Raw genomic sequence first — 23,194 nt, forward strand, 5'->3', positions numbered from 1 at the left:
CAGCACGAGTGACCGGCGAGGGATTGTTACCCTAGGAATATGGTATCAATTTGTTAGTTAAGATACGCGAACGAATCCAATGCGAAATTGGGGAGCCGCTAGGATTATGGGCAGCGAGGACGAACCTGACGCGAAGTCAGGGAGCCTCTAGAAATGGAGCAACGCGCAGACGAAACCAATGCGAAATTTGGGAGCCGCTAGGATAGTGTAGTTTTCATGGATGAACCAAATGCGAAATTGGGGAGCCACTAGGTTGGATAAATTTCTGTTTCGACAATTGGAATGTCGCGAACGAACCTGATGTGAAATCAGGGAGTCGCTAGGATAGTTGGTAAGCCTAGTATAATTTAATTGATACAATCCGAGCGGTAAGATGGTATCGTGTGGGGACGTTCAATTACTCGATTAGGATATTGGACAATAATTATGGATTTAAAGGAATTTGTGTTAATTATCAAAGAACACAAATATATTCTGATTATAGGAATTCGTATTACAATTGTGTAATTGTCGCGAATGGAATGAATTTAGAGTAGAAAGAATTGAAAGAAGATATTACCTAAACTAGGATGCACGGTGTTGACGCACTGGCAATGTGGGGGTCTCGGGGCAACCTTATCACGTCCAGCCGTCAAATTTCGGAACCAGATTGTCATGCTACTAGTGCAAAATTTCGGAACCTCGAGGTGCTGTATTGTCGTTTGTGACAGGCCGTATTGTTATTTGTCTCCGCCGAATATTACAAATTATTCCTCTATAACGTAAAAATATGCATTTTGGGCACCGTACCGATCTGTATCTGACTTTTAGGAATCATAATTGACCAATTCTGAACTACTCCTTGCAATGCTGAAGCGTAATTTCGAAAAGTCGTAAACCTTGTAATTGCATATACGTGTATGCGAATTTAGCGATGTGTGCGTGTGCCCACACACTCTTGCACGGCCGCGCCGGCCCCCTTAATATCTACAATTTCGAATAAAGTGCAGTGTGAACTCCACTCTGAACTCAAGCTCTCTCTCTCATTCTCACGATCGTTTTCATTGCCTTCCTCGCGCGCTCACTTCTGAGCGGTTCCAGCCAGGCGCCTCCGACCGTCGGTCGACGCCGAACATCATCCGTAAGTTCATACTACGAAAGGAACGCAAAGAGGAACTGGGAGAAAAAGCCAAGCTTTTTACCAATGTTTACGATTCGTTAATATTTGCGATTGTATGGTCTGATAAAAATGATAGCAAACGCGGCAGAATTTGAGTCACGTTTACTCGTTTAATCCACGCTACAGTGGAACCTCGATCATCTTTTGATGCAGACAATTTTTATTTTAAGCACGAAGACGCGACTACCAGCGACAATCACTATGTGGGTGCACACCGAATGTGTCTATCGATTGGAGATAGCTGTCGGACAGACGCTAATTAGTGGAAATTGGAGTCGATTGCGTTCCCAATCATAACTAGCCGACATATGTAAATGAACAATTCGGCCAGAATCACGGGACGTCCGATTATTATCAAATTGTCAAGGAGCCTCGGAAACACGGTTCACAAGATGTCTGACTACCGTGACCATCGTATCGCTGATAATGTCCGCTACCGGAATCGATAGCCGCGTTTTCCACCATAGAGTTTAGTAATTAGTAATTTACTGGGCTTGTGTCAATTATCACTGCGACGGACCCCCCGGTACAGGCCGTGCCTGTGTCTCGTTAAATTTCCAGTCTTTATTGACCCTTTGCGCCCCAACTAGCATCGCTGGCACAACTAACAGGCTTCCACTCTAAAACCTGGTGGCACACAGTGCTGCGGAGCTTCGAAATAATTTCTAGTAATTTGAAAATGGAAACCGTGCCGCTGTCATCGCGCCAGAAGCGTGGAATTTTTAATTAAAACTCGAACTTCGATTTTAAACAAGATAAAATACGATAACTCTGTTAATAAAAGCAACGTTGCATTAAAATAGACATATAGTATCGAAGCGCCATGTTGTCATTTAAAAATCAGTTTAAAGTGACGATGCAAAGAAATCCAGTTTGATTTTTACCATTCCTCGAGAAAAATGTAAATAAATAAAAATTCAAAGCAATCGTGTCAGTATTTTTCGAAAAAATCGAGTTTAAGTTTTCTCACAGTTTTGACAATTTTTATAATTTCATTGCGATATTTTTGGAGTGATCGAAGCCCGAAAACTTTAATATTTCCGTGAAAATCGTGGACTAATTCGCGCACAATGCGGGTGGAGCGGGTAGCTCGCGTCCCGAACTTTTAATTGAAAATTGAAGGAACTCCGATGGAAGTAAATAAGTTATAGGGGAGGGTATTCGAAGGTAGGAAGATGGTGCAGGGTGCCGTTAAACTAAATAAAACTCGGCCGACCTAGTTGCGAGTCGGTGGCGTGTCGCTTACCTGTATATCGTCGTCGGTGAGGTTCACCCAGGCTTCCTCGGACGTGAGGCCGAGCAGCAAGTCTCTGCCGTCGAAGCTGGCAAATTCTGTGCCGGGCCCTGGCATCAGGGGCATCAGGCCCGAGGATGAAGCAGTCGGCTGGAAATTCTATTTGAGAAAATAACAAAAAATCTCCCTGACTCATCCACTAGCTTGCACATCCTCAACTAAAACTTGATCGTACATTCATTAAAATTGTTGTTCTACTTGCTGAGACGTGTATTAACCATGCCCTCGAGGAAAATTCCGAAAAATCGCATAATTCTCAGTTACATGAGCTGGCTCCCGTTAATGCACCGACTCCTGCTGCCGTGCAATTAAGTCGACGTAAGAAGAACTTCCGACAACTATCGATTTCGAGCGAGCTACGATTGCGAAACTGCGCGGTAATTGCAATTACAGCGCCGGTATACTTTATGGCTTTTAATTAAAAGTTCGCCGACATGCGATTCTGCTCGACGATATGCCGGCTGATCGGCTCTCGCGGGAAAAAAACTGGGAAAGAGATACGCGTGTTCGTTCGGCGACGGGGGTGTGATGATTAACGGTAACTACGAAAAGGAAAGGAGACTTAATACCGGATCCGCGTGTTCGACATCTGTCAGCCAGTTGTCAGTTCAATTAACAAGCTCATCGCTTACCCGTCGACTCAGTGTTCGACACAGCACGGATGCAACTTGCGAGTTTTTCGCCAGGAATGCATCGAATCGTTTTGTGCAAGCGTGAGACGAAAGCTTGATCAAACGGAATCTTTAATCCTCGGGCGTGATGCTGAAATTGTTAACTATAGACACACAATCAACTGGAATTGCTTTGAATACTTGTATTCGATCGATTCTGCAAGTCCTGACTGCAAGTGGCTTCCAATTGCAGTTGTGTACATTTATTTAATTTGTAGACTGTGGATTTTTTTACGCAAAATCAAAATTGTAGGCATTCATTTCAAGGACAAATTCCAGCTTGAAATTCTAGAAAGCGAATTCTGTAAGTCCTGACTGCAAGTGGCTTCTTTTCAATTACAGTTCTGTACATTTATTTAATTTGTAGACTGTGGATTTTGACGCAAAATCAAAATTGTAGGCTTTCATTTCAAGGACAAATTCCAGCTTGAAATTCTAGAAAGCGAATTCTGTAAGTCCTGACTGCAAGTGGCTTCTTTTCAATTACAGTTTTGTACATTTATTTAATTTGTAGACTGTGGATTTTGACGCAAAATCAAAATTGTAGGCATTCATTTCAAGGACAAATTCCAGCTTGAAATTCTAGAAAGCGAATTCTGTAAGTCCTGATTGCAAGTGGCTTCTTTCGAATTACAATTGTGTACATATTTATTTAATTTGTAGACTGTGGATTTTGACGCAAAATCAAAATTGTAGGTATTCATTTCAAGGACTGATTCTACCTTGAAATTCTAGAAAACGAACATTGATGCAGAAGTACACATTGGCGCCTAACCATTGTTAGACGTCGTCCCCGAGGGGCTAAATTGAATTGATATTAAGTTGAATAGACTGTTTTCAACTTTAGGAGACATTACTGTGATTCAAGTAGACTGGAGAATCTCCAATACCTGATTAACTGGCTGAGGCATGACCGCTCCATCCATGAATGGAGCAAACCCGGATGTGAATCTCGGCGGTTCCAATCGCACCGCGAGAAGCTCCTCCAGGTTTCTCAAACGAAGGCACGGCGCGATGTCATCAACCTCGACGTCACCAGGACACCCAGTCTGCTCGCCGACGTTACGTTTCACCGTCAACGGGTCTCGTTGGATCGCCCAGGGTGATAACGCCGAGCCACCTAATAAAACCACCCTCTTGACCAGCTCTGCAACATTCAACAGACACAATCAAAATCACTTTCACAACTAAAGCCATTTGAAAATTTAATTGTGTTGGGTAGATCGGGGAGACGCAAATCAACACAAGAATTCATACAAACATCCCCGTTTTTAAAACTCTGACTGGCTATTTTCATTATAATAAAATTGATTATAAACTAATGATTAGGACAGATCGCTATTTGCACGAACGTCAACAATCCAGAATTTCCATCCGGTTTAAAAGACATAACAACCGGTTTTCAATGGAAATCACAGTTGTCGCAAAACGAACTCTGAAACACGGAACAACAGGGTGGTTTTCGCGTGTGTCGTGAGGATTTTCAGCTCGTCACCTTGCAACGAGAATACTCGTGGCGAAGAGGGCCAGCATTAGGGGCGAATCCGAGCAGAAGGGTGAGAGGTTAAAACGCATTGTGGAAAGGCATTAAGGACGACACGAGGTGGGTTCGTTAGTGGAATGGAGGTGCAATCTAAAAAACGCGGCACAAGAGCCTTCCCCCTTCGGCTCGGTTCAAACCCTGCGTCCTCTGCATCCTCTGCATCCCCGGTCTGTTTCCCTTATTGTCTGTCGCGAGGTTAGAGAAGGCTACACTCTCGAGGAAGCTTGTTAAGGTCTCTAGTGGCTGTCGACGACGGAGACGGTGGCGGCATCGTCGTTCTCGAGGAACATCCCCTCGACCGCACGTGTCCTGACACCTTCGACTTCGGCTAGCCACGCGAGACACTCGAAAATGGCTACCAAAATCACCGGAACCCTCAAGATCCTTCTAGCGACGTCACTAGACTGCGGATTTTTATGCAAAATAAAAATGATCAACATTCTGACATTCTTCTAAGCTTTTCACTGGAGCCCTTGCCGTATTTTAATGAATCAGAGTCGTGATGGAGATTTCATCGGAGTCTAACAAATATGAATGTTACGCGTTTCTTTTTAGATGACATCCAATTTAATTCGTTCGCGATCAATATCTAAGCATTAAAATAATAGTGTAGCCATACAAAAAATATAAATTTTATTTTCCCGTAAAGACGTTCCAATCACTGTAACTGTAAAGAAAATGTTACGGCGAAGGGGTTAGTAATAAATAATATTACCCCCTCAAATGATATTAGATACATAAATTTTCATATTAATTTAATGATATTTCTAAATTCTATAAAATTTCTATAAATAATATTACTCCCTCAAATAATATTAGATACATACATTTTCATATTAATATTTAAATAATATTAAATTTTATATAAATTATAATTAATAACCCCAAGATATATTATTCACTTTTAATAAAATTTTTATATAAAATTAATTTTTCATAATTTTTTAACCTCAAAAAACCTCTTTTTATTATTTAGTGTTTTTAATGCATCAAACAAGTTATTATTATTTTACTTTGAAAGATAATTATTACCTGAGTAAAAATCCCTTAATTTTCTGTTTCATTAAATAAATATGAAATTCATATAAATTTTTTAATTAATTTAAAAATTGTAATAGTTAATAAAATTTTAAATGTTAAATTTAATAATAATTATTATTAACTAATTAAAACTTAAGTTACTTTAAGGGGTTAACTAGATTTACTTTTCGCACAGACATAAAAAATATGCATCATGAATAAATTTTCCGTTTCTTCTACAATGCTATTCACAAACGAGCTCCGTGACTCTTCCGATTCGCGAATTAAACACTGCGGATTTCCAGCGTCTGCGCGTCTACCGGTTCCCGATGTTTCTCTATGTTTTTTTCTCCTATTTTTTTCGGATAGTCGGGCTATCGTGGAATGGGGCGCGATGAATGACGGGAAGCGTGGGCGAGGCGCGGACAGAAGATATCCAGTTTACCTTTTGCCATGGGCGAGGCGGCTAAAAAATTGGCGAGCGCGGCGCCGGTTCCGTGGCCAAAGAGCGTCACATTATGGGGGTCGCCGCCGAATGCACCGAGATTCTCGTGCAACCAATGCAGCCCTGCCACCAGATCCATCAGGCCGTAATTTCCCTGCGCGCTCGTCTTCGGGCCGGTTTTAAGAAAGCCTGCAACCAATTTCGACGGATTAGTACGTGTCCGTTCGGTTAAATTGCCGGCGCGCTCGATCCCCGATGGGAATTAAACAGTTGTTTCCCTCCCTTAGAACAAGAAATTTACGGCGACGGCTATAAAACCGATGGACGCGGCAATCTCTTTCGAGCAATAACTCAAAAAGCTTCCACCCCCCTGTCGACCTTGGCGGAGTTGAATTAAAACCAGAGAGTTCGGGAGCACCTAAATCTTTTGAGATCTCCGCGAGCTCTGCCCCTCGAAACAAGGGAAGGAGCACGTCCGCGAAGAGAATTTATGTATTTATTGTATCGCGACAGTCTGTGCAAATAAATTTTTTCCTCCACAGAGAGCGTTGAAAAAATTGTTACACTGGGACAACAGAAAATTGCGACTGTTCCGTGTAAGGCGATTAAAAAATTGCTACAGATCCAGTTGACGCAGTAAAAATATTGACACATCGCGATGGAAAACTTGCATTGTCCGCGTAACTGAAGGAATGGCTACCGTAGAATACTGAACAAAAATATCAAAAAATTACTAGTGCCTTGTGAAACGCGATTAAACACCGCTACTGCCTCCACGCACACATAAATTGCTAATCTTCATAATACAAATAAAAAATTGCCACTGTACTGTATAATGCATTAAAGTGATTGATATCAACTTGTACCACAGCAAAGCAAATTATTGCCGTACCATGTAATGCGTCGGAAAAATTCACACCGCGTCGTCCAACGCGATAAAAAATTGCTTTTGCCTGGTGTAACGCAATCAAGAAATTGGTAGGAACCCGTTTACTCAAAAGATTGCCTCTCCCTGTAACACGACTGAAATTTATTGCTACCATATCCTGTTGTAGCAAAAAATTTGATCAAAAAATATATTTATAACGTAACGTTATTACTTCGTACGAAACGGTTAAAAAATTGGTTACCTACGCACACACACGTCTCGCGATGTTTATTCAATATCGTGCTCGCTGAATATTTTTTCTACCTCGAGAAGATATTGATTTCATTATGAGAGCGTAATTGGCGGCCAGCATTTATTATACATTTAATTATGTTACGGAGAGGCGTCTCCGTAATTACTCAAAGCTGATCCCCCGTTTCATTAAATTTAAGCCGGCGTCGGCATGTCGAACCTCTCAGTCAAGGTTATTCACAGACAGCAATCAGAAACTTTGAAGCATGAGTTACGCGAGGATATTGCTCGACGTACTTTGCGGTGAAATTCCGAACTGATTGCTGATACGGAGAACTTTCCAATAAAAATGCAAATTCCCCCACCCATTCTATTATACACCCTCTCTTCCCCCCCTCTCTTCTCTCTCCCTATCAAGCCTTCATTTATTAAAATCGTCGAAATATCCCATTAATACCGTCAAATGCCTTGCTAATATTGATTTCCTGCCATCGGGTATTATACACGTACTTTGTTTAACAACGCGTCCGACATTCCTTTCACTAAATTATATATTGCTGCGTTCCATAATAAATTGAGTGTGTTTTATATTAAACTACAGTTGATTTAAGCTTAACGTTTTATCGATCCTTCGCTTTATGCACCGCGGCTTGAAATGCGATACAAACAAGATTAATCATTTATTACTCAATTCACTTGCGAATACATGTTCAATTAAAAACCAACTTACAGACATATTATAGAAATGTGTGTACTCGATGTTAGTTAATATTTGAACTACCTTTAGCACTTTTTTAAATGCAAATCAAACACAAGATTAATCATTTATTACTCAATCCACTAGCGAATACTTGTTCAATTAAAAATCACCTTACAGAGATATTATAGAAATGTGTGTGCTTGATGTTAGTTAATATTTGAACTACCTTCAGCACTTTTTTCAATGCAAATCAAACTGAGTTTCACCCAGCCAGCATCCCCTAGTGGAAACAGGGTGCAACGTCATAGCAAAGAGAAAAAAATGGTGAACACGGCGGTGGATACGCGATTAAAGGGAATGTAGCAGCCGTCGCCGATTGCGACTAACATCCCGTACGAAAAAATTGCTACAGCCTCTTACAATACAATTAAAAAGTATCAAAAATTACTACTGCCTTGTATAATGTGATAATAAAATTAATATTATACAGGCTGTGGCCGGACGGGTGGTACAACCGAGCAGGGATTGATACTACATGTAAAAATAAGTCGAAAAAAAGGAATAACAGTTTTTTGTTTGACGATTCGTTTTCGAGAAAGTCGAGTTTGAAAATGCAGCGAATACACGTGCTGTTGCATAGGAATCGTCTGACGCGTCTGTCCATGATCAACCAATTCTACTTTGTGCATATATTAAAGCAAACGAACCTGGCGGAACTTTAAACTCGATTTTCTCGAAAACGCAGCGTCAAACGAAAAAATTTCACTCCTTTTTTCGACTTATTTTTATATGTACAGTAAATGTTCTATAGACTCGAAAATTTTTGTACGATAGATGCGAAAAAATCTCCCCCCCAACTTAGTAATCCGATCTCGGCTCGGTATATCGGTGTAAACCACTACTAACGCCACGCGGAGAGTCGTAGTCGTCGGCACAGTTCAAACGCCCGTGCGTCATCACAATGTAACACCAATATTTAATCTTCTTTATTTTTCATTATTTTTTTATGGAACTTTCAGCAACATATTCCTGGCATTTTTCTAATGCAAAATGATACCAAACACGATATAATTTCAACTGTATTTAGTGGTTTAATCGATGATGAGAGTTTCGAACGCAAGGGAGGACAGCGCATCAGAAAGAAAGTGACGCGGACAGTTGCCGTCGCATCGACAGTTGCCGTGGTCTCTCTTTACACGCGTTGTCCTTTGGATCCTTCTCTACATTCGGCTCGGCCTTTGGAGCTCAAAAAATAGATCCCCATATGCGATAGATGCGAAGAAATCCCCCCACGGCCTTCGCGTCTATAGAAAATTTACTGTAGTATCACCCCCTGCTCGGTTGTACCACCCGTCCGGCCATACCCTGTATATCATTAGTATCATTCTGTCAAAGAACCACAGTCTATTTCCGAGGGTCAAACCATTAGCAATTTTTCGAAATCAACACCTGATTGGAAATACGGAGCAGCGGCACGGTAAAGAAAAAAACCGCGAACACGGTGATAGATATCCGATTAAAGAGACGAATGTAGCAGCCGTCGCGGATTGCAATTGGATCGCGGAGAGATCGTTGTAGCTCGTTCAGTCGCAGCGCACGTGTCTGAACGAGAGAGAGAGAGGGGGAGAGAGAGAGAGAGAGAGAAACGGCATCGATGAAAAACGCGCGGTACGCCGCGTCGAGTGCGCGACACGGCGTACCTAACCGTACGAAATTCAGCAGTGCCTGATGACGGAAATGGGGGAGGAAAACGGGTCAGAAAAGAACCAGGAAGAAATCGAATCGACCGACTGCGGCATATTGGATAACGCCGCGGGCGCATTGTTTCGCTTCGACGGCAAACGGAACGCGCGAGACAGCTTCCACCGGGACAAAGGGGAGCGACGAAACAAGCCCCGCCGGAGAACTGTGTGTTACAGTGCTCCACGCTGCTCTGCTTCACTCTGTCCCACTCTGTCCCACTCTGTCCCGCTCTGTTCCATCTCTGTTTCAAACACAGAAACGATATCTCGATCCTTCTCCAACTTCCAACACGCGGTTCCGTAGAATTTTTCTACAACTCTCTTTCATCGGCGTGTACTCCCTCTCTCTCTCTCTCTCTCTCTCTCTCTCTTGCACTCTCTCTTTCTCTCTCCTTGGCCACCGCGATAACTGCGACAACAGAATAATATACAGGGTGTACGTGTTATCTACGAAGCTTTTCTCCTAGCTGAAAAAGGTGCGCTCGAATAAATGGGAAAGGGAACAATCCCGTGCTGCTACTCCTTCTGGGAAACGACAGCGAAATCGTGAAACCGAGTCGAAACGTTCTACAGGTTGTTCATCAACCTCTGTCTGCGCGGGGAAGAGCCAGACAAGAAAAGATTGTTTTACCGTGCACCCGGTCGATAAGGCAAATTTTATGTTACCCTGGCCACTGACTTCTCTCCATTTTCCACGCAACATGGTTCCGAAAATTATGTCTACACTGAGGATCTTCATAAAATTCTCAAAGTCAATTGTAAGAAAGTAAAGTCGAATGGAAATGTATCTTCGCTTTTAATGATCCGGAGATGCTGCATATAATGTAACAACATCCTTCAATTCTTCTGTCTCTTCCTTGTTGCACTTCGCCTATTTATTTCGCATGAAGATTCTAATAATGAATGCGAAAGAATATTTTCCCCAAAGCCAAAGATAGCTGTTTATTTCGACGGAGACGAGCGCGTCGCGTGGCGCAGAGAGTAAAATGGAAAAAAATAATTTTGGGAACGAGGTTGCGGGAGGAAAGTGGGTGGCGCGTGGCAAAGGGAAGAGAGACTATTTTTCCCGTTCGCTTAGGCGATACATTTTCGCGTGCGCGGCCCCTTAGGAAAAACGGGTGGCGCGCAATATTCAAAATTCCTTCGGCGATCGCCGAGGGCGAGTCGGCGAATAGATATACGCGGGAGAGATTGTGCACGTGCACGGCCTCGAGATCCTGATGCATGAGCGGACGAAACAGTGGCGTATTGTCCCGCGAAAACGGGTTGCCCTGAATGGAGAACACGGGGCGAACGTTGCCGCTCGATTTACCCGGAATTTATAGCACGCCTATCTTGCGCGGCTCCCGCGCATTAATGCCCCGTTATCGTATCGCTGTGTGACGGGTCAATTACCTTCGACAACCAACAAAAAAGGTAACGAGAAGGACCCTTTTCAATCCGCCTTTCTATTCGTCGCTTTTCACTGACCCCATTAATTTCGTCCGGTTACCCCCGGCCACCCTGAAAATTCTATTCACCCCCGGAGACCGACGATCCACGACAGCGATCGTGATCGATCTTCCGGCTGAACCCGATCCTTGACGGTAATTGCGCTAACAAGCTTCCGGCGAAATTCTCGCCATTCCGAATTTCTTCGTTTGTTTACGATTGTTCAGTTAGAGAACTACTGCATTAATGTCAGGACTGTTAGCGACCAAGTTGGTTTATATGAATTAAAATTGAATAACATTAGCACATTATAACAATAAATTCTCGTTCGTTGACTTATTATAACAGGTTCAAATTTAGTCACATTTTGCAATAGTGGAGGTTCTGTTCTTTAAAGAGACTCGAGGTTTTTCTCGTGAATGTCACACTCGATTGAAGATCGACGATTTTCGTAGCAAATCGAATGATGCTTTATTTATAGATTTATAGATAGTTTTATTTATAGAGACCGGTATCTATTTTATAAAGAAATTACGATATTAGCCCTTTTTATTAAGTATCGCCAGCACTCTGCTCGTCTAATACAATTACAGAAGCACTACTAGGCACCCGCTTTTATCTCCTTCGGAGAAGTAAACTGGATCATTATGCTAATACACTTTATAGCACGCGTTCCCTATAAATAGCCAGCCGTCGAGTCATCAGATCGCCATAAATTAATAAAAAAAGATATACAGATTCACAACATGTACAACATCAATGATATATAACATGATCAAACAAGTATTTAAATATTAAGACAAAACTTGGACTAATTGGTACAAAAATAAATTTTCGTATCTGATCCTCGAGTAAACACTTCTTAAATAGATTGTCTTTTAGTTAATGATTGATTGTATGAAACCAGCGAGCCTTTTTGTGTACAATCGTCGTGATCCGAGGAGTACAGAACTGCGAACGCGTCGATTGGTGAGTACACGAACGATTTTAGCAGACCTGCCGGCTGTTGGTTCCTTTATCCCGGTTCTGCCTCGACTTGAATCGCGCAACTGCGGAAAATGAGCTCGCTTCCGTTCGAGAACCATAATTTCCATGGCCCCTCCGTGCTCCCCGCGGCCCGGCATCGGCGGGTTTTGTTTTAAACGCGAAGTTGTCGGGATAAAAGAGTAATCAGCAGCCGGGGTTGAATAGGGCCGATATCGGTATCGGGTTGCCAGAGGACAGAAAACAAGGGGACCGGATCGTCACTTGTATCTGCTCCGTTGAAACATTCCTCGCGCGAAATTACGCTTTGGCTCGATATCATCTGCGACTTCTGGGCCGGTTTCTCTTGTTCCGATTGAACCTCGCCAACCCGGCATCCGATTAATGCGCGATTTAAATCGTTTAACCCTCAATTTGCCAAATTAATTCGCCTCTTGGTGTCAGAGATACGAATGGTAACGCGATGGTAAAAATATTACCATTATTTTTTCAGATTAATTCTCATTTTTCCAAATCAATTTTTCCCGTGGTGTCAAAGGGATGATATCTATTATTTTAAATAATCAGAGAGACAGACGCATCATCGAAATCGTAACCCAGTTTTGCAAATTCGGAACCGACGCAGTCTGCGCCTTTTCTAGACTGGTTGACTCGCTTAACGGGTTCGAGGCGGTATCGCGAAATATGCAACAATTCAATGGATATATGCAACAATAGCAGCACAATGGGAGTGCACACAATGGCAAAGCCCATTGAAGAATACTTCGGGAATGTCGGTGACGGCGGCTAATGATTGGCCATTTTAATAGATAGCGAAAAGTCTGCGAACGTTCTAGAAATCTGCGAAGTCTCTTATCGTTCGAGCTGCATTCTTTGCTTGTCAATCAGGTGCGTACTGGATTAAATCATTTGTCACTAGAGTGCATGTCTTTGCAGTTTTCACTTTGCACTTTGCTGGATTTTTAATCGCTTCTTGTCCATTTACTCGAATTATTAAAACATGGAGCTCTCTTTTCTCAGCAGCTACTTTCAGTGGGATTCAGAGAAAAATTCACAGTTGATTTATCATTTATTCGGGCAGATCTTTTTCCTAGATCCCCACGGAAAGAAAATTCTTTTATTCGCAATTTCAGCTGATGGCGAGAGTTTCGCAAAAATTCTGCCCACACCTCGAGACTTAGATGCATATCGCCTAGCTCTGAAGGCCCGCGTTCTGAATGCTTTTCATTAAGATCCTGAAAAGGAAAAAGGGCGTAGCTGGTGAAGCGGCTCCTATCGGTGGGACAGACGGTAACAGGTCTCGCCGAGCCTCCCTTTGGCTCTTATTCAACGAGAAAATTGCTCGGTGAAATATTCACAGAGCGATTAACCGACGGTTAAGTCGTCCATGTTGATGATGCGAACGTCTGCGCGCTGGGGACTCTCGGCTCATCCTAGATATCTCAGATTGGGAAATTGCTCGGCTGATGTCCACGGCTGTCACACGCCGCTCCTCGAGCGTGTATTTTTAATGAAAATCCATTTCAAACGACCACCGCGAAAGTCTCTAGGCAATCTCGTAGCCCCTAGATATATCGAAATGTCTCCGCTCGCCGATATGGAGAGAGCATTGCTGAAAATGCTCGGAATCTAGATACCTCTGACATCTAAAATATTAATAAAGCTGCCATTGTTTAGCATCATTTTAACAATAAAAATATTTACGCTGATTAGGACATGGAAATGTTTTTTAGAAAAACTTCATTTCGAAAAGGATTTATTAAAATGTTCCTTGGTTTATCTCCATAGAATAAAATATATTGAAAAGTTCCGCGGTCTATTTTCTTCAAATGAAATTTATTATGCAGTTCCGCAACTCCTCCCTTCTTCGTAATTGCTTTTTTCAAACTTTTCTTACGACAGACATTCCGAGTAAAGAATTGTGCTTGGACGATTTCTTGAAGTCTGCGGAGCGACACCTCATTCTCTTTTCTGTTTTAAAATCAAGTTTGAGGTTCGGGAAAAAGCAGTTTCCGTTTGTGTAGCGTGGACATAAATTTTTTTTTTTTTTTATTGCACCGGCAAGAACGCGAAACTTCTTCTGCATGGATTAGCGATTTCTGCCCGCGCCGCGAACGCGCTGACCGACTTCAGGATTGAGATTATTGTTGCGGATTTAATATAAGTTGAGGAGGAAACCCAGTTTCTGGTTGCAGAAAATAAGACGAACGAGAATGTCAAAGTTTCCGGTAAAGAGAGCAGGATAATGGCAGCCGTAACGAGCCTCAGAAATTCTGCTTTAGGTCAGGAACCTCGCCCGCCGACTTTCTTATTATTTTTATACGTCCCTGGCCGTTGATTATTTCAGATTCTCCAATTTAATTGTTCACTCGTATCACTTTAGTATTTAGAAGAACATTATGCGACTTATACCTGAAATTTTAACATACAAAAACACCGAAGCATTTGTGTGAACAACTAAAGAACTGCAAATATTGAGTTACACCATTATCAGAGCAGTAATAATTACACGAACAAATAAATTCCCTACAACAGTGTTTTCACAATTTCAACGGCTACGAAATAACAATCTGAATGTCGAAGAAAATAGTACCGATAGAGCCAACAGAAATAGTTTAAACATAAATAGGACAGAGTGCTCTGTTGAGTGTGAAAATATGTGGCTTGCGTTGTTAATTCGCATGGGCGTTGCGATTCTATTTGCGGATTAAATCTATATCCGATAATAAACGTGCCATTCACGAGCCGAACTGGTCAAATCCACCTTTCGTAAATTTAGAAACGAATGGCTCGTTTCCCCAAGTTTATTGAAAAATTGTTTCATCACTTCACTATATTGCTACTGTATCGTTTGTGCCTATCATTAGAAATAATTAGATAATAATTTTAGTATAGTATCATAGAGTCTCTCAAGTGAACAGTATCATACTTCCAGTTGCCAAATTGGTCAACTCCCCAAGATTGCAGAAGCTGTAAAAAGATTCGAGCTTGTATACATTAATTTTGATATCTTTTCGCTTTTAATTGTCAAGGGGTTGATCAGTTTGGCCGTCGAGCGTTCCAAACAGCTTAAAACTCTATCAGCGGTGTTATACTATAAATAAATTGACTTACCCAGTACGCCGAGGCGAAAATTGATAGAAACGACGATAAGGCGACCATAAGCAGCTAACGCGGTTCCCTCGAAAGCGTTTCCAGCACCCCACGAATAGGAATCACCATGGATAAGGAGGAGGGCAGGTAATAAGTCTGGAGTACTACCTGAAACATGAAACACTAATAATCAGTCACCAAAGAAACGGAACAATCCAGCGAATAATGTCTTATTCGTAAATCCCGAATATATCGCGGAAATGATTTTAAAAAAATGAATCGTTCATCTCTGCCAATCCCCTTGTTTCAGATATAATAATACCGAACGCAAACACCATTAAAACGATGCTGAACGCGTTCGCAGCCGTCGGCTTATTTATTCGATGCTTTTCGTTTGATCGAAGAAGAACGCTGTTTCATTTCGTCGGCGAGCAAATTGACTCTGTATCCGTTAAATTCATAAAAAGAAGCGAGAAGAACAGCTGGGAAATTACAAATTTTCCGAGCTGCAGCTCCAGTCCCGGACGTAAGAATATTTGATCGCGTGACCGTTTAGTATCTGAGCCCTTAATGAGCGTTCACTTGAAGGTATACCAACAACTTTAATTTAGAGAGTACGGACCCGCAATTAACTTAAAAGCAAGCCAAGCACTCAGGTGCAATTGCAAATAATGCGTTACTGTGGGCCCCGCGTTACCGCTCGCGGCTCTCGCAAGCAACCAAATATTATCCTCCTCTTCCAATTTATAAATGGATGGAGCAAGAAGGCTATTATTCAGCAATGTGTACGCCGTCGTATCGAGTATATCGTTGCATGTACACAGTGTATACAAATCGCGGGAAATGCGCCTCGATGCATCTTGCGCACTCGGTAAACGTCAGCTGAAATAAAATACCGCTAACCTTTCACATTTTGCCGGGCGGAGGATATTTTCAATTCCCAGAGCCATTCGCGTCACGAAATCCATTTCATATCATGTTTAAACCCCACGCAAAAATATTAGACTGTTCCCGGTCTATCATTCGGATTCGAATAGTTTCTGTACACCACGTCGAAATACGTACTTTCAAACGTCGAAACCCTCGTGCACTGTAATTTCGAAATATTTCTAGTCCCGACCCCTCAATCGAACTATATTGATTGCGTCATTTATAAACCTCGTCTGCGTCACTTCGCTCTTTCTGCAAAATTCATAATTCCAACACGATTTCAAATCGAGACAAATAGATTAATTATTTATCGTAAATTTCAAAAATTTCTGAAAAATGTTACGTACGTGAATCGCACGGTTTTGTATTTCCCTTATTCATTTTTCTCACGAATGCATAAAATCTATTACTGAATCTGCAAAAATTCCAAGACGATTTTAAATCGAGGCAAACACGATTAATTATTTATCGTAATTTTCAAAAATTTCTGAAAAATGTTATGTACATAAATCGCACAGTTTTGTATTTCCCTTATTCATTTTTCTCACGAATACATAAAATTCGCTATTAACGAATCTGCAAAAATCTAATTTGTTCACGCGAACAATTACATAAAACCACCAACGCACCTCCGAAAATGTTTTCAGGTCTCCCAGTTTGTAGGAAGAGCCTCGAAGCACCTTTTAAAGCAAGAGTTCCCATCCGGCGCGGCCGCTCGGACCCCATAAAAAATGAAACTGGACAGCCATAAAGACGGTCTCGCGGAAAGTTTCGTTAGGATCGAGCCGGTTTGTCGGAGGACATCGCGTTAAATTTTTACGGCGCATTGCTCCGAGTTATTTTCCCAGCGGATGCATTGGCACGCTCGCGATTCATGAAATCACAATCGTCCGCGAACGAGCCACAATGACGGTCCGCTGCTGTAAGCAAACCCCGACGAAACGAGACGTCCACCTGTTGCGAATTTTGACACGAAGTCGTGCTATCGTGCCAGACCAGATAGATAGGTGAGTAGGCCAGTCACCCGCCGCTACCCGCGCAGTTTAGACTCTCCATCGAGGACTCGCAGATCCTATCTGTCTTGAAATTTACGAGTGATGTCCCGTATTTTCCAGTGACCCCGACGTATCGGCATAAGTTTCCCTTATCGCGACGTTTGCACGCGACATATGATCGGCTCCAATCTTAATTGCACTAGCCCTAGCCAAAAATTATTCGATCGAATCAATGTCACGTTCCTATGCATTAGGAATGCGACGCTCGTAGCTCACGTTTAACGCGTTTACCTCATCGCTCCTCCTTAAAACACTTCCATAAACGATAATAGCAAATGCAAATACACATTGAATTCTTTCTTAAATAATTTTAACACGTTGCAGTCGTTTTTTTAATTATTTTAATTTTTCTCTTTTAAAGGCATAACATCTGAAGTCTAGTTACGGTGCTTAATAGTTTTTATAATTTTCACAGAGGGGTGTAGACAGTTTATTAAATAATGCGGCATTTTATTAATGATTTTATATCTTAATATATTGTATACATCGCTGCTCCGGAAGTATAATGACACAACTGAAAAATTGAAATTTTACAGGACAAGCAAACGAAAAATAATTCCAATTTGTCTTAATAGAATGGCCTATAGATTCAGTTTAATTCTTCTGTGAGAGTAGTTTATAGACATTGTGGGTTATTATTGCAACTTTTAAGTTATTTCAATTTATAAAATAATAAATACCAGCCTCACAGTAACCAGTGCCATGTAAATATGGAATGAAAAAATATTCAAAGAAGAACGTGCTGTAAAAACTGCATTTGATGAATTTATTTTATGAGTTTATTAGATGGGTTTATTAGATTTCTACCAGAAAGGCATTGAGGCACTTGTATCACGATGGAAGAAGAGCATCGATGTCGATGGGAATTATTTCAATTAATGGAATATGAATAAAGCTTGTAAAAAATAGAAGTTTATGTTAAAGATTCAAGACGGCCATTTCATTTGCAACAACCTGATAGAATGTTAGGTACAGAAAAGGATGGAATCGCAAACGAACTTGATTCTAGAAGTGGAAGGAGAGAGACCGGAAGGTAATAATGCGGAGCGCAGGAACAATATAAATTGATGAAACTGCAGGTACTCAATCCGTGAAGCACAGGTTAAACATCGAATAACGTTGCAAATAGCTGTTGCTCCTCTTCTTGTTCTTCCTGTTGATGATCGCAGTCTTGCGTTTCGTCGATTTTCCACGAAGCCGTCTCACTCCCGCGGTGCTTGCAGGTTCTCTATCGTAAATCGAATAATCGACTGCAATGCACTACGGAATTGAGGAAGCAACGCAGCAGCATCTGCTCGCACGTGGTTCCATGAACACTGTGAACAGCAATGGCAGGCACACGACGATTCAAGATCCTCGAAACGCCAACGCCTTTCTTCGTTTTGTTCTCCCGCTGGCTTTGAATCCCCGACATTATAAACCGAGGAGAAGAGAGCAGCAATTTTCCACGGTTTTGGGATAAGCTCGACCTTTCATTCGCTCCTGCCTCTTATCCGCTCCCTTTGACGCCATTTAATGATAGTCCCGTGTGTGTTGTCGCCGCGAGATTACAGAAGAACCTCGATAGTTGCGCCTGAATGTTACTCGCTATCCGACATGGAAAAGCGGGCTCTCTGTAAATTTTCCTCGAGGTGCGTAAACTTTGCAGAATATTTCTTGATACGGTATTCTAATGTGTACACTTATTTTTTTCGCTGGAAAATATGCTGATCTAACAACTTAGAATTAATTAGTATATCACAATGATATACTCGAATGATCAATCGCCAAATTTGGTAAACGATCACGGCTGGTAGACTCGTTACCAGGATTGCAAGGGTGGGGGATTCGTCTTCTCATTTCTCGTTAATACAAACAGAGGATTTTTCAGTAGTCAAAACGCTAGATAAAAGATCGATCTAGGGCACTATCTCTCTCAAAAGTCCTATTTTTTCATTTACGAGGCGTAATTTGCACTATTCGGCATCATGTAGCTATGAAAATAGCTACATGCATAGTTGTATGCTTCCGAATAATGCAAATTACGGCTCGTGAACGAAAAAATAGGACTTTTGAGGGAGACATCGCCCTAGAACGATCTTTTATCTAACGTTTTTGACTACTGAAAGACCCCGTATTTTTATTATCAAGAAACAAGAAGGCGAATCCTGCACCCTTGCAACCCTGGAAAAAGGAGTCTACCCCCTTAATACAAGCCGGAACATGTAACGTGGCAACACCGCATACAGATAGAACATCTACTTCAACTCACTTCACATCGGACTGAAACAGCGTTGCCAAATTCACCTGCCGGCTGTGATTAAATGAATTCAACACACTTCGCAGAAACAAATCACGGCTGCCTAAAATAAACTGAGGCAACAAAACGCACAAGTTGGCGTTATGGGAACGAATGCGTTATACTACTCTGCGCAGTAAAGCAGCCAGGATTAAAGAATTTCACCGTCGACTGGAATTTTACAATTCCTCCGTGATGAGTACCAGGCCTGTTCTCAACTTCCAGAAACGATAAAGTTGAAGCACCGGCGCGCTCCTCCGTGTTTTATAAGTCGTGTTACGGTCGTGTAAAGTCGGCCAGGAGATATGGGATTATGGTCCCAGTTTGACAAGGATTCTCGCGGATAAAAGTACCAGGGAGACTATACTTAGAAGAGAATTGCGCTCGAAGTCGGTAATTTATTCAGCGGTTGCGACACGCTCCTGCGATTTGTTTGACCTCCGGGATGCAACTCCAAGTCGAACAATTTTAATCTTCGATACATCTCGGTAGAAACTCGATTCGTAACGGTCTGCGAGGATTTAAGGCGATATTCCGGTCGCGAACTTTGAGGAGATCGATTTGTTTAAATTGCGCTTTCCTGAAGCGCGTGTATTTTGGTTAGAAAAATATATACAGTATTTTCTCGATGAATGTCCCAAATGTCTGGCCAACAATTGTCCCAGAACTATCCCCACTCCTGCGGGGTGTACCCCCTTGAAGAGCCAAGAATTCGAGACGCCTCGGTCGCCGAGAAGTATGACATCATACGGCTCGGGTATGTCGGCGAAACCACACTAATCCAATGACAAAACTTCTTTATTCTTCATTATTTTTTTATGGGATTTTGACCAACATATTCGTGGCATTTTTTTAATGAAAATGATACCAAATATGATATAATTCGGATAATATTTACAATGAATATGAGAATATTTACAAGGAAGAACAGCGTACGGGAAGTTCTTTGCGTCGAGAACTTTCATCGTTCATTACACAAGCAAATATAATTGGAATTATATCATATTTGGTATCATTATCATTAGAAAAGTGCCACGAATACACGTTGGTCAAAGTCGCATAAATAAATAATGAAAAATAAAAAAGTTTTGTCATCGGATTAGTTATGTTTACACTTCTCGACGAGCGAGGCCTCTCGATCTCCACTGTCCTTCTCTACGTTCGGCAAAAATCAAAGAATAGTATCCCTGGCGGATAATTGTCCCTGAGCAGACCCGTGTTGGGGACACTTATCGATAAAATACTGTATTAGACACTCCAAATAATAACAAATATATATGCAAAAGAACCTGATAAGAGAGAAGAGGAAGAGAGCCTAAAAAATAGACTGTGGACCACTTTCATTTTACGAAAAGTACGAAAGTACTAAATACTATTTTTGTTGTTGTATTTATTCATTCATTTCTAAGCAAACCTGCACGCCAATTTAGAAGCTTGTTATTTACGCGAAGTTTTTATAGTTTCATAGTACTACAAAATTGATTCTTTGAAACTTTTGAAACGAGAATCTCCCCTTAACAAGAAGAGCTTTCGCGATCCCGGCTAATTACCCTGCTCCCGTCGAATATACGAAAACTCTGCACTTAATAATAGGCCAGTTACAGTAATAACGCTCGCAAAGCGTCGCCTGTGTTTCTCTCGCGAAGCAAAAATTAGCTCAAGAAAATTGCCGTGGCTCGCATATCTGCCCTGCAGCTTTTTCCACCGGAGATACGGAATTCAATTAAAAATTCTACGCCACGCGGAGACAAAAGAAAATCGTGTCGAGAGAAAAACCTGGTGGAGGCGACTCACAGGTAACAATTTCAGTTTTGACTACGATTATGTAAAACTAATGCCTTCACAGCAAACATTGTTATACCACAATCTTCACTTTGTGATGAGTAATATCCAAGCAATTAATACAAAATGGAAATATTTACAACATTTTTATCAATGGTGCGTATACATCATGTCCAAAATTTTTAATAATGGATTCTGGATTTTTTACAATGATATGTACTCTCGTGTCTTAAGGGACCAAAGGGTTCGTGCTTGTTCGTCGCGAGCGAATCGGGAAGTTCTCGAAACGCTGTAACACAGTGACCGTCACACTTCTAATTTGCACATTTTCAGACATCTGCGCTCCCGCCTTTTCGCAATAAACGAATAAAGCTCGCAGCTCAAATGCACCGCGGGTTCACTTTACCAGACTGCAACGGTGCTCTGCCGTCAGTTAATTCCTCGTAATAAAAAGGACGTTATTTGGAGCACGGGGCAGCGCGCACAAAGCGTTATCACTTTTAATTACTCGTTTCCAGCCAACTTTCTGCGATAATGTGCCCTTTGCCACGTACACGTGGGCGTATGCTATGTCCGTCCGCGTGGACATGCTTGAAACATTGCTACGACCACGCTGCTTTGCATTAAAACAACCTAATTCCCGTTTTCAATAACGCAATTTAATACCGAGCCCTTTGCAGTCGTGGCCACTTCGTAGAAAGCAGTTCTTTCGGTAAAAAATTTTATTTTGAAGGGTTAATTGAATTGAAATTTCACAATTCCACTAAATTATGTACATTTGACAACTTGTTCACTGAAAAATATTTAAACACTAGAGATTAGAAAGTTATACAAGCTGTCGCAGGCTGCACAAGACTTTTCTTAAACTTTATCCTCGAACAAATCAAATTCGCAATAAATTTTCTAAACCGTTATTTTTGAAGATGAATTAGCGCAGATAAATCGTGTAGACGTTCTACTCCCATGAAACAGCCAAGATTATTCCACCGTAAAATGACGAATGCTTCCTGAAAGCTGTTAATGCACTCCGAGCAACTCCCTTCTGCGTTGCACCGAATGCGATCCGTCACGTGGCCTTACTCCTACCTTCAGAATCCAACATTATCTCCTGCCAACCGTCTCGAATATGATGTCGGTTTATGGTAGACTGATCCCATGAATCGTAACTGCGAATTAACCCTTTCAATTCCAGCCGTTTGCGTTTAACGGCTGTGACACTCCGATGGGACTGGAAGAGGACCAAATAAAATGGAAATCTGACGGCTGATCGGCGAAGTTAAGCCAATCAATTTTTACAGTAACATAAAGCTTTAGCATCACGCTTCACAGTTACGATACTTTATTCGCCTAACTCTGATACTTTCGATTGTAAAACGACAGCAAATTGCCTGTTACTTGAAAAATATGCGCGTACATATTCGATCGCTCGTACTAAACTCGATTTTGATTTCTCTTTCATTCACAAATTTGTGAATGTAGTTCAAACATCAATAAAAGTGCACGTGAATGTTTGGTTAAAAAGACATTGCAGTTAATATTCATATATCCAGCATGTACAGAAAAGGTTCACCTTTAGCGAAAGAAGCAAACAATGTCATAAATTCCCCGACAACCATGCGTTACGGTCTTAACCAAAAAGCCGTGTTCATTCCCGTGGATTTCGAATTGAACGCAGCGCGGGGTAGTGTTAATTTTGTTTCCGCGAAACAGATACCGCATATCTGGAAGCGCATCGCGAAGCGCAACGGAGAAATAGTAATCCGGACACAGCAAAAAGTTAATTCTCCAGTGACCGAAACTTCGGCGAACTAACTTCCCGGAGCTGAAACTGCGGCACGCTTACTGATGCCAAATAATGCCCCAAGGATTAGGCGAGCCATGCCAAACGATCTTCATAATAATCGTCACGATTGTTGTCTTGTTACGGCAGTCTTACTGCAGTTTTAC

General features: G+C 41.6%; 1 protein-coding gene across 3 annotated transcripts in view; it reads right to left on the reverse strand.

The window, feature by feature from the left end:
* The window catches only part of LOC143209172 (neuroligin-1), a 63,953-nt gene that overhangs the window by 7,551 nt on the left and 33,208 nt on the right, over positions 1–23,194 (reverse strand). For all 3 annotated transcript variants that reach the window (XM_076424505.1, XM_076424503.1, XM_076424504.1), the window contains exons 3-6: positions 15,224–15,370; positions 6,133–6,321; positions 4,015–4,271; positions 2,406–2,552 (exon numbers count right to left, since the gene is read on the reverse strand). In XM_076424505.1, the coding sequence (XP_076280620.1) occupies positions 2,406–2,552; positions 4,015–4,271; positions 6,133–6,321; positions 15,224–15,370 (740 nt within the window). The remainder of the gene's footprint in view (positions 1–2,405; positions 2,553–4,014; positions 4,272–6,132; positions 6,322–15,223; positions 15,371–23,194) is intronic.

Source organism: Lasioglossum baleicum, chromosome 5 (assembly GCF_051020765.1).
Source record: "Lasioglossum baleicum chromosome 5, iyLasBale1, whole genome shotgun sequence".
Classification (NCBI taxonomy): domain Eukaryota; kingdom Metazoa; phylum Arthropoda; class Insecta; order Hymenoptera; family Halictidae; genus Lasioglossum; species Lasioglossum baleicum.